Source organism: Podarcis bocagei (assembly GCF_964188305.1).
Source record: "Podarcis bocagei genome assembly, chromosome: 1".
Lineage (NCBI taxonomy): Eukaryota > Metazoa > Chordata > Lepidosauria > Squamata > Lacertidae > Podarcis > Podarcis bocagei.
In genome coordinates this window covers 94278202-94290997 of record NC_138125.1, presented here as the reverse complement: position 1 = coordinate 94290997, position 12796 = coordinate 94278202, and the positions used below count along the sequence as shown (strand labels likewise).

Sequence of the window (12796 nt, the reverse complement as noted above, 5' to 3'; positions counted from 1 at the left end):
GGTACCTTTTATAACTGGTAAGTTCTGGAACAGAAATAACAGCCTCGGGAGAATACACATCTTAATCGATGCCATCCTCCCCGTCCAGGATAGATTCAATCTACGCCAGGTGTCCATGTCTTTCTTCATTTCTTTCCAAAGTTTATTATAATTATCTTCTACTAAGTTAATATTCTTTGGGGATAACCAGATTCCCAAATATTTCACTTTATTTACTACTTTAATGTCCACCTGTTGTTCCAGCTGTAATCTCTCCTGTGCTGTTAAGTTCTTTATTAATATTTTGGTTTTCCCCCTATTTAACTTGAATCCGGATAATTTACCGAACTCTTCCAAGAGTTCTACCGCTCTGCTAATACTTTCAATTGGGTTCTCTAAGAAAAGGACCAGGTCATCAGCGTAGGCCTTTAGTTTGTATTCTTTCTCTCCAATTTTTAATCCCCTAATATTCGGGGTCGCTCTTATTTTGTTCGCGGCTGTTTCTAACACCAAAATAAACAGTAAAGGTGACAGAGGGCAACCCTGCCTTGTCCCTTTCATTATTGAAAAATGTTTAGTCAGGTTATTATTAATAATCAGCCTAGCCTGCTGTTCTGTATAGATCGCCCTAATAGCCTTCAAGTAGGGGCCCCCTATTCCCACCTTATCTATATTTTGCAACAGAAATTCCCAGGAGACGCGATCAAAAGCTTTTTCTGCGTCAATGAAGATAAGGGCCGCTGGTACATCTGGTCTTGCCTCCAGGAACTCCATTATATCTAATACGTGCCGGACATTGTCCCTCAATTGCCTCCCTGGGAGAAATCCCACTTGATCTCTATGTATATATCTGTTTAGTAGATTTTTGAGTCTACTTGCCATGATGTCAGCGAAAACCTTGTAATCACAATTTAAAAGTGAAATTGGCCTATAATTTTTTAAATCTGTCTTTTCGTTTTCTGTCTTGGGAATCAGCGTAATGTACGCCTCCTTCCAGGAACTAGGGATCCTCCCCTCTTGGAGAGTGTTATTTATTACCTCTGTTAATACCGGCGCTAACAGATCTACCAATTTCTTGTAATATTTTGCTGGCAGGCCGTCCGGACCTGGGGACTTCCCGTTCTTCATCTTATTAATGGCATCCCTGACCTCCTTTCCAGACACCGCTTTGTTTAGTTGTATACAGTCCTCTTCTGTAAAAAATTTTCTTTCTTCTTGATCCAGGTAGTTTTTTACTTCTGCACTACTCTCTTCTCCTTTTTCATACAACTTTTCAAAAAAAGCAACAAATCTGCGTTCAATTTCACTCGGGTCCTCTATCACCCTCTCATCTACAATAAGTTTATTAATCGTATTTTGTTTCTTTCTTTTCCTGAGCTGCCATGCAAGCAGCTTCCCCATTTTATTGGCCGACTCGAAATATTTCTGTCTTGTAAATTTAATTTTTTGTTCTATCTCCTGGTTCAAAATAGCTGAGTATTGGGACTGCAACACCTTCACCGCTTGGCTGATCGTTTCATCTGTTGGATTTAAGGCCAGTTTCCTTTCACAATCTTTTAATTGGGCCAAAATATTGTCCTTCTTTTTTTCCCTTAACTTCTTTCTATAACTATTTTGCTGTATCAAAAAGCCCCTTAGGACTGCCTTACCGGCATCCCATACCACCTCTATTGGGGTGTCTCTACTCAAATTTATCGCCAGGTACTCTCTCAGAGTTTTTTTGGCCATATCTAGCACTTCCTCATTCTCAAATAGATATTCATTCATCCTCCACCTGGGTTGCCCTTTCAATTCGTTTTTAATTTCCAAGACCAAAGGGCAGTGATCTGACAGGGTCCTGGGTAATATCTCACATCTCTTAACTCTCCATACCATCGCCCTAGTCACCCATATCTGATCGATCCTGCCCCAACTTTTGTGGGGCTCTGAGTAGTGAGTGAACTGTTTAGTGGTGGGATTTCGGTGTCTCCAGATATCAATTAGATCTAAATTTTCCACTAAATCATTGAAAGCATTGGGGAGCTTCCCCCTGTTTACGTTCCTCTGGTTCTCACTTCTGTCCATACTTGGTGTTGGTACCCCGTTCCAATCTCCCAATAGAATTAACTTATAAGGATCCAGTTCCAGCAGTAAACTTTCAAGTTTTTCAAAGAACTCTGCTCTATTTGAGTTCGGTGCATATACCGACACTACATTAATTCTTTCCCCTCGAAAATTTAATTGAATACCTAATATTCTCCCTTCCTCATCTTTACAAATTTGTATTGGTTCCCACCTTTCTTTGGCGTATATTACCACTCCTCTTTTTTTGTTTACATCCGAATTTACAAATTCTACTCCCAACTTTTTGTTCATCAAAATATGTCTATGCCTCTTTGCAATATGAGTTTCCTGAACACAGATTACATCACATTTCTTATTTCTCAAAGCTTTTTGGATTTTATTTCTTTTAATTTTCTCATTCAACCCATTCACGTTCCACGATAAAAATTTTAAAGTGTCCAGTGTTATCTTAGTTCTCCGACTACTCTATCTCAGGTCAAAGCTCTAATTAGAATCTAGCGCCTTTGTTTCCTGAGAGCCCCTCCTCCTCAGCCGCCCCTTCTCCCACTGCGGCTTCCTCCTCTTCATCTCCTGAGATTGACCCCCTATCTCCTTGGTCTTTCGCGCTCTCCTCCCCCTCCTCTTCCTTCTCCCGACCATTCCCCTTCGTTTCTTCCCTATCTCGCAGTCTATACTCTGTCCTTCCCAGCTCTCTTTCATATCTTCTCAGGAACTTCTCTGTTTCCTGTATATCCGTCAGTTTAAATTTCTTATCTTTGTAGAAGAAGGTGATCCCCTCGGGGAACTCCCACCTAAATTGTATTCCATTCCTCCTTAGAGCCGCGACCACTTGTCTATAGCCCTCTCTTTTTCGTAATAGTCTGATTGGGATTTCTTTGTAGATAATGATGGGTCTACCTTCAATTCTGAGTTTATTACGATAGCTCGTCCTTAGAATTAGATTTCTCATTTCTAAGGAGTTAAATATCACCAGACAGTCTCCCAAAAATTTATTAGGTTTTAAATGTTGTGGTCTAGACATTCTAAATACGTTATCTATTGTTAGTGCTATCTCTTCTTCTTCCAGGCCCAACCATTTAGATAGCTCCTTAATCATTTTCTTCCTGACATCTTCATTTCTTTCTTCTGCCACACCTCTAAATTTTAAATGGAGCTGCTTTTGACGCATGTCCGCCATAGCAAGATTGTCCCAAATCCTGTCCTGTGCTTTATTTAACTCCCCCAACTCTTCCCTCATCCTCCCTGTTTCTTTTTTCTGTTCCCTCATTTCTTTCTGTAATTTCTTATTAGACTCCTCAATTATCTTAGATTTTACTGACAGGTCTTGGATTTTTGATGAGAGCTCTCCTACTGCCTCTTCTATTTTTTTGTCAATCAGTTCTTGCATATCCCCTAGCTTATTTTCTATATATGTTTCGTTTTGTTTAAATTCTTCCTTTATTTTGAACCATAAGCTATCTAAATCTTTGATCTCCTCTTGGCGTGATGTCTTTCTCTCCCCCGGGGTCCCACCGACTTTCTTTGCGTCCCTCCCTTCCTTCCCCATCATTATTTGTGACGCACTCCCTTTATTCACCGTTAGTTCTTTCCTATAATCCTTTTTCGTCCTATAGTCCTATAATCCTGACCTTTCCCTCCTTTCCCCTCAGAGAGCGCCTGCTGGGGTGGTAAATGTTATAACTGATCTTGTCCCATCCAATGTCCATACAAAATACATGTATACCCCGGGAGAACCGACAAACCCTCTATATACCCTTTAAAAGCCTGGGGGGAATTCTTGTTCCAGAAACATCGATTAGTCCACTCCTGGCTTTAATTTGTTTTCCCCTTCTACTCCTCTCAGTCCTCCCCTCGAGTCTTTTTGCCTAGTTTCACCTGCGTCACGTCCAGCGCCCAGCACTCCGAAGAAGGGTGAAGGGAAGGGGGGGGGAATGGTAGGTGGGAGAGGGGTGGAGCGTCTATAAAAGTCTATTAGAGTCTAATTGGAAACGTGGTCGTCCTACACAACTTCTTTTCCTATACAGTCAATTTTAGTCCTGATTAATTCACTCCCGGTACTTCAGGAGCTTCAGGGGCTTCCAACACTTCTAGCACTTCCGGCACTTCCAGCACTTCAGGAACTTCAGACACTTTGAACACTTTAAGCACTTTACGCACTTTGGTCTCCTCTCACCAAGTGATTGCGATCCCAATGATATCCCCCGATTACAGTCAAGGCTCCCACTCAGAGTTTCATGCCCTCCTCTTCAGCCCCACACAGGTCAGGCACAGTCATGAAAAAAACAAACAAACAAATAAACAAACAGAGGGAAACTTCTGTACCGTTGATTACTCAGCGTCCGACTTCCGCCACCAATAGCCGGCTGTTTGCAACAGCGACCTGTCCTGTTGTTACCGTCACAGCTTTGGGCGTCTTTAACGTATCTCAGGCTGCAAACCGAGGGTCAGACCCCTACCGCACCTCCCTTGGCGAGTCCTCACCCGTCTGTCCTTGAGTAAATATCCTTGAGGAGCGTAGATGATATTGGGGGGGTCGTCGTAGTCAAAACGAGACCTCACCGGGGAGCTTGGAAAAGCGTCCGTCACTGTCTGCCCCCGGAATTGGCGTTATATTGTTTAATACAATTTAGTCCTTGAAATCATTAAAAAAAAAACAATTCAGTCCAAATTCACTATCAACTCGGCTCTTGCTCATTCAGTCAGACTGAATTCACTGACCTCCTCACTCCTGCGGCTCCCCTTCTGCGCCATCTTGTCTCCGCTGCCGAGGAGAATCCCATAAATAAACAAACAAAGAAAAAAAAACCTGGGCGTCTCCTAGCTTCACGCCAACTGCGCGCTTATATATAATAAGCACTTCAAAAAAGAAAATTTCCCATGCTGGAGACCCCGTTCTTATCTTGAGGAGCTCCGACGCTGTTGCAGCTGAAGCTCTGGGCGTTTCGCTGTGAGGCGGCACTTCCCAGTTTGCGCTAGCGGTCGCCGTTCTCTCGTTCCTCTCTGTTCTCTTTTCCCAGAGGGATAGGTCGACCGCGTCCACGCTGCAGGTGGCCTCTCCCCCAAGGGTTCCCCCCCTGAGGTTTCGGGGTACGCTGCGCCCTCGCGTCTTTCCCCACAATCTCACAGCGCCCAGAAAGCCAAGAGCTGGCTTTCTGTGCTTCCTCACTGCTCGCGTCCGGAACCGGAAGTCGAAAACCCACTCTTTATCGCACAGTCGGAGCAAACATCAACTCAGGCTTTAAGTGGATTGCCATTTAAAGAAGAAGCAGCTCTGAATGGACCTTAAAGAGAATGGTTGTTTGTTTGTTTGTTTGTTTGTTTGTTTGTTTGTGCCAAAACTCATCAGAACTGAGTTCTGGCACCTCTCTGGTGGGCGCCATTGCCTTTATAAGGGAAAAAGGGAGGTGTTCATGGTGAGTTCCAGCACCTCTATTTCTAGAAAAATAGAGCTAAGAACTTCCATCAGTTGAACTTAAGCTCTAGCTGAACAAACTGACTCCTTCTCTTAAGATTCTATGCATCTCAAAGATACAGTCACATACATCATCATGTGGTGTGTGTGAAAAGGGGGCTGAAGAATAGGATAGAGGCAGTGGCATGGAGATGGGACTGGTCTGGATGCAAGGGAGAGTTGAAAAAAGGAAGGAGGGGGCAGGGGAAAGGGCTGATGGTGAAAATTAGAATTGCAAAAAAGAGGGAGTAGGAAGCATGGAAATAAGGGTGAAGATGAAAGCAAGGGTACAAAAGGGAGTGCTGAATAGGAGGGAATGGTGGTTTCATAGTTGAGTAGGAGATGAAAAGGGTGCTGAGTAGTTGCAGTACATGAGAAGAGGAAGATGCAAGGGGTTTCCATGGGGTGGTCTGTCTGTAAGTGGGTGTTGCACAAAAGGAGGGAGAAGGGTAGGCATGGATACAAGGGTGAAGGTGTAAATGGTGGTGCTGTAGAATAGAAAGTAGCTTAAAATATATTGGGAAGGTGAAAGGGTGTTTAGTAGTTGCATGGGGTAGGAAGGGGAAGCACTGGGTGGTTAATGTGGGGGGAGGAGTGATGGGGTTAGCAAGTAAAGAGAAGCAGGCAGAGCCCTACCCGCCACCAGTATTTTTCAAAAGGTAGTAGGGAGAGAGCAATTCCTATCCATCTAGGATAGGCATAAGAACTGGGCCAATAATTATGAGGCTATAACTTTCAAGCAGCAAAATATCTCATGCTTGTACAAGCTGAGAAATTGGACAATTATATTACAGGCCTCCTGGAAGTTGCACTTCTCGACATTGCAAAGAAATAGATGCATCTCTGATTAATTCTCTTACAAGAGCCAAAAGCATCATTTATGCTCTTATCTGCCTTCCTCTGAGCCTGAAGAATGGTAAGAGATAAGAAGATACATACTTTTTTCTTTTTTTTTTGCACAGTAATGTAAACCTTGGTGCTCTTGTGCCCCAACTTTTAACATATCCTGATCCAGCAATTGTTTATGGGTTTTGAAGCTTGTTAGAGATGCATCCTCCAGATATTTTCATCCTCAATAACTTCTCAATTTAGATCTGTTGTGCACACTGATCATGTTCCTTCAGTGAAGTGAATGGGGAAGCTTGCAAATGCAAAAGCTTTGTGTATGCATCAGAGTAGAAGTGGAATTCTGGAGAGGCTATGCAAGTGTTTCTACTGAAAGCAATCACTATTACTCAACTTCCACATAACCACTACAATCCATATATTTGTGCTGATGGATCTTCATAGCAATATTTGTTATTTGTTTCCTGCCATGTCTCATAAGACAGCTTACTTGGGGCTGTGAGGTAGGATAGACTGAGAGTTTGTGTCTGACCCAGATCTAGCCAATATACTTCACTGACTCACTAGGGTCTGAATTCAGGTCTCTCTAGTCCAAGAGTCACTCTGTGAGTGACAATTTGCTGTAATAAAAGGAACAGATGGATAAAAAGTTACACACGGCTTGCATGCCATTCTCTATGTGGAAATGTTTTCTGCTCAGAAAAATTGTCACATTTTAAAGAGCTTATTACTTGAATAGCGATATTCTTAAGCAACAATCTATGATCAGTTGATCCATGTACAGTAAAACATACAAAATCAAAGCACTCTTCTGGCCAAGTCACCAGAGCTTAGCAAGCAGAGCATACAAATATCTCAATCCAGAGTCTTAGACTGTCTGGAAAGTCTTACAGGCATATGCTCCATGAGCGGATAATTCAAAGAAACACAGCTTTGCAAAATGTTGGATTATGAAACAAACCAAACATTACGTTAATATTGTGATTAGGAACCAGATTTGTTTTAACAGCACTAACACCAACACTGAGGTGTAGCGCTTTTTTTCTGGGGCTGCTCAAGGGTATGATGTACCAGCACCATTTTTCTCCAGATGTTAAAAGTGTGGCACATACTGTAACATCTTCGTTGAGAGTAATGGCACCTTTTTTTCCTTAAAAAAAAGCACAGCTGAGGTGTATGAGCTGATTTTCATTGGAAATGGTGAGACTCAGTTTAACATCCTGCTTGGTAGTTCGTATTAGGTGGAGAAAAACAACTTCCCCTTAATGCCAGTTCCCACATTTTGGGGTGATGTTCTACTATGTTGTACTCAGAGTAGACCTACTGCAAATAATGAACCTAACTTAGTCATGCGCATTAATTTCAATGTGACTACACACTGAGTAAAACTTAGTTGAAAACCATTCCAGGTCCCAACAGAAACAGCAGCGCCAACACCTCCCACATTAGTGTAAGAACTTTGGGGGAGTTGTTTTGTTTTAAAGATCAGGTTGAAGATTGCATGAGGAGAGCTGCTGAAAGAGGGGCTCTTGGAGGTAGAGTGGGGTTCGGTCAGAGATACATAGGTAAGCAAGCTTCATAAACCGCTCTGGATTGTGACCTATTGCTTTTGTCTGCCTATAATAGCATGTTGGCACAAAAATGGAACTGAGCAGGAAGGATGAATTATAACATACTTGATCACACACACCCCTTAGATTTTATCCATTGATGCATTTCTTGAATATTTTTTTATGCATTACTTGTGTGCTCTTCAGGTTGTTTCACTCATTCATTTCTTGAGAACTTTGCAAATAAACACGACCTATTGTTTGAGATGATGGTCATTCACCACACTGTGTACATTTGAGAATAACTACTCCAACTGCTTGGTGGGGCTGGAAGGAATGGGCAGATTTGAAACCGCTTTGCATCTATTTTTAATGCTTCATGTCCAAGGAGTTTGTTCACATTTATTCAGCCGACTTTAAAAGAGCCTGTTTTGCCCTTTCCCCTGAATATAATATATTTTGTGAGATGCCATCATGAAAAATAAATCCATTTCCTCCACATCTTGTTAAAAGAGAAAGGCCACAAAATCCCATGCCAGTGTCCACAGCCGCCTTTATAGCTCTGCTTTCTTGGTAACAAGCCCAATCATATTTTTACTGTTTGACGTCCCTTGTTGGTCCTCTCTGGCAAGGAGTTCTTCTGGGTCCATGCTGGTGTAAAAATATCCCATGATGGAGAAAATAATAAACACGATAAAGAGCAGTGCAGCAAAGAGGACAAACTCGAGCCACTGGAGAAAGAAGAGGGTTTTGAAAAAAACAAAAAATTAATATTTATTTGCCAACAACACTTACACATTCATCTTCTTCCAACTGTATAGAAGCTTAGTCAAACTATTTCACTTCTAGTTACCAGCTGCATATGGCACCTGGAAGTGACAGAGGAGCAGAACTCTGACAGGGCCAAACGAGATGCAATTTATAGGACACAATTTGATCTTTTTGCTTTAACCAATAGCTGGTGTGCCTCCTTCCCCCATGTGCATGTGTGCATGTGTGTTTGGGAGACGACTGAGATAACATGAACAGCTGTAGTTGCAGATGTACCATAAGGGGCAGAAGTCCAGGTTCCCACTCAGCAGAATGAGCTGGATGGCCACAGAATGCAGCAGAGCTGGCTCAGCATATTTTGCAGTAAGTGCAGTAATACACATTACCAACTAAGTAGCCCCACCCCCAACCCACCATTATGTCCAAAGTTTAAAAACACTTAATTGCACATAGGAGTTCTTCTGTGCAATAAAAGACACTCATATGCTGGAAAATGAGAATAAATACACACATTTAAAGCATACACACACCACTAAAGGATCCTTGGAGCTGTGGTTTCTTTAGGGTGCTGGGAATTACAGCTCTGTGAGGAGTGAACTACAATTCACAGGACATCTGGGGTGGGGCAGGTGCTTTAAATGAATGGTTTGTAGCCTGAGTGTGCATGAACTTGATATTGTCATATACAAGCAAGGTCATGCATCATGTGAGCTGACAGGTAGAGTCAAATGAATCTAGTTTAATTAGTTTTCTTCTTTCCCCCCCAATGTCCTTCCTGTGAATATTTTCCAGCAATATACATCTATTGTTACTGGTACAGAATGGAACAACACATGTGCTCTACTAAATGCCCTGGCATTAATTTTTTTTGGTGTGTGTATGTTATTAATTTGTGAGGGAGGACACTAAATTGGATGGCACACTAATTGCATTCTATTCTCCTTGTTGTGTCAGCTCTATTGCTTTATTAGTTAATTGCTCATTTGCTCAGTGACCTTTCTCTCCATTATGTAGGTTAATCAGTTATTTTTTGTGATGTATCTCTTCCCCTTTGTACAAGTTACTTATTTCCGCATTCATTACTTCTGGGCTATATACTGGGGCCATTGGTAGGCAAGTGTCCTAATCATACACATTAAACTGTCGGCAACAATCTAGGTTATAAGTCTCTCTGAGCATTTTAAATTAGCACTTGGAAGGAGGATTTGGTTTCCACTGGTTGTACCCAGTGCTTTTTTTGGTTTAAAAAAAAGTATTGCCAGTAGTCATATCTTGATCATCATGGTTGCAGCACAAAATGACTGTCATGGCAGCCAAAAAAGAAAAAAAGAGATAGTACTCTGTACTGGTGAATACCATCCATTAGGGTAATCCATACCAGGGAGTGCCATCACAAAAAAGAGCACTAGCTGTGCCTATTCTTTTGGATATGCCTGAATCCACACCTTCTCGTGTTCACTGACATATGTGCCACACTAACAGAGAAAATGTTGTCCAGCATACTAATATGCTGCGTCCTTTACAGAAGTTAAAGTGATAGGAAGGATGGCCCATTTTAGAACGTTCCTCTTCGACACAACATGCATTCTTGCCTTAACAGAAGGATGTCTTTCTTTGTGTGAAGAAAGTCCTGCATCTTTGGGTATGCATTCATGTTTCACAGATGGGGAACCTGTGGCCCTCCAGATGCTGCTGGAATACAACTCCCATAATACCTGATTGTTCACCATGGTTGCTAGGCCAAATGGGAACTGGATTCCAATGACATTTGGAGGGACACAGATCCCCATCCCTGGTGTAAACAAATGTAATATGTGAACTGGACAATGTGAACTGGTTAAGCAGATTACTTCTGACTATATTGGGGATTGCCGGGTTAATCACCAGTAAAACCAGGTCTAGGAAATAAATAGGTGAGTGACTGCCATTTCCATCTTACCCTGTACTCTCTTCTTTAACTCCCTAGGGTCTAATGCAAAGAAAATGCCTTTCCCATCACCCCCTACCTAATCCTTTTTACTGGACAGGACAGGGATTGCTCCTGAGCATAGAAAACATACCTGAGAACTCCAATCATCCCTGCCAATTCGCTATGTTGACTGAGGAAGATGGGATTTGGAGTCCCAACAACATATGAAAAGCCACTAATTTCCCCACCCTTGATCTGGAAAAATGGCTGCCAAATGTACTGAAAGCAGATCAGAATGTCCTGTGGAGTGTTACTCACAACTCCAGCCTTAGTGCCATGGTTAATGTATTCTATCCCATACCTGTTCCATTGGTGCAGCCTGGGCAACAACAAGCACAATCGCATTTCCAAAAGCCACGGTTAACAGCCAGCCAGCCTGCAGCACTGACTTCATGCTGGCAGGAGCCTGAAAAAAAAATGAAGAAAACCAGGAAGATTAGTCCATTCCCAAACACTGAGAAATTTCCTCAGCATCCTCACTGAGTACTATGCTGCAGACTGCACTCAACCACTTTCCTGTTTTGCAATGGAGTAAGCAAATCACCTCATGGCTCTGTGGGTCAGTTACAGATCAGTATGTATTCCTTAGTTACTTGGTTCAACACCTGATGATTCGCCAGGACCGGCCTCTACCATCAGGCAGAATGAGTTGGCTGCTTCTGGCAGAAGATGCAGAAAGGGAATGGTGGTGAGGCATTGCAGGACAGGGCTGTGTCCACCATGTGGCCTGACCTTCAGCCCTTAAGTTAGTTTGCTGCCCTCATGTGCAGTGAAGGGCATCTGCCTCATTGCCAGAGTTAAAGTTAAATTCCCTTAATAATAAATAGTGGTGGTGGTGATATGCCACTCCAGTCAGCATCTGTACATGTAATGGTAGAGGGTGGGGATGGCAGCACACCATTTACCTCAGGTACCAAAATGCTTTTGAGTGGCCCAGTGACTTGCAGACAGATGTGTGAACTGACTCAGTTGAATAACACTATATCATTCTGAGGTAATGTGAAGTGATCTGGAAGTCTTTGCCAAGGTGTCTGACATGTAATGGCTCATTCACATCTGACCATCACAATCTGATGCTGCGGCCATCGAGCGATGAGCATTTATGTGTGTGTAAATCAATCAACCCTGAGGCATGGCAGAAAATGGCACTGAGGTATATCAAGGGGAGTCTGAGAACCAGCACATACTTCCTCTGCCCTCCAGCAGCTCTCATGTAAGCGTCATCCTACCTGCCTGTGTCATGTGTGGGTTATCTTTGTTTTTTCCCAGGGGCCCCAAGAAGAGACTTCAGGAATATAGGAGAGTGGAGAAATACCACATAGCCTTTGAAATCAATGTGGCTGTTGAAATCAATGTGGTTTTCTTGGACGTTTGAGGGAAGCAGCATAGGAAGCTGCCTTATACCAGGTTTGCTTATCTTAGTGTTTTTGCTCTGATTGACAGAATCTCTCCAGGGTGTCAGGCAGGGATTTTCCCTTATCACCAGCAATCTGATCCTTTAAAAAAAAAATTGGACAGACCAGGAGGCCTTCTGCATGCAAGGCATGTGCTCTGCTACTGAACAATGGCCCCTCCTCATTGCACACAAATAAGAACTAATCTGTCAGCACAATACAAAAGAAACGAGAGAGAGAGAGAGAGCGCACATGACTGAAGCTAACACTGCTCCCAATTATATTCTGTCCCATATTGCTATAAACCTAATATGTTTCTAGACCTTAAGTTTTAAAAGGATTACTCAGGATTACTTTATATACTAGTTTCCCCCCATCACCTAATAAATTTTAAAACATCAATATTATATTGTGATAGCCAAAGCAAATGTTTCCATTTACTCCTGGAACCTTTAATACAGGAGGGTAATTGCTTCCATAGTACCGTATTTGTGTGGGCTGTAGTTTCTACCCATTTGACCTAGTTTATAGTAGAATTATGAAATTTGTTATGACGGGATGTAGTGATGGCAACCAACTTGGATGGCTGTTATATGGGACAAGTTCATATGGCTATAGTCAAAATGGCTATATACTACCTTCAGTCTCGGAGGCAGTGTGCCCCTGTATACCAGTGGATGAGGATAATGATCAGTAAAGGGCTATTATGCTCATTTCATGCTTGTGGGCTTCCCACAGACCATTGTGAGAACAGGATGCTGAACTCGATGCA

General features: G+C 42.5%; 1 protein-coding gene and 1 long non-coding RNA gene across 4 annotated transcripts in view; one reads left to right on the top strand and one right to left on the bottom strand.

Annotated features, from left to right (window-relative positions):
• LOC308584330 overlaps window positions 1-12796 on the top strand; it is a 31268-nt gene that overhangs the window by 12489 nt on the left and 5983 nt on the right. The gene's annotated exons all lie outside the window — the stretch shown is intronic.
• Window positions 8236-12796, bottom strand: part of SLC15A2 (solute carrier family 15 member 2) — a 65817-nt gene continuing 61256 nt past the window's right edge. For both annotated transcript variants that reach the window (XM_081188620.1, XM_081188619.1), the window contains 2 exons: window positions 10932-11036; window positions 8236-8621 (listed from right to left, as the gene is read on the bottom strand). In XM_081188620.1, the coding sequence (XP_081044746.1) occupies window positions 8445-8621; window positions 10932-11036 (282 nt within the window). In that variant the 3' untranslated portion in view covers window positions 8236-8444. The remainder of the gene's footprint in view (window positions 8622-10931; window positions 11037-12796) is intronic.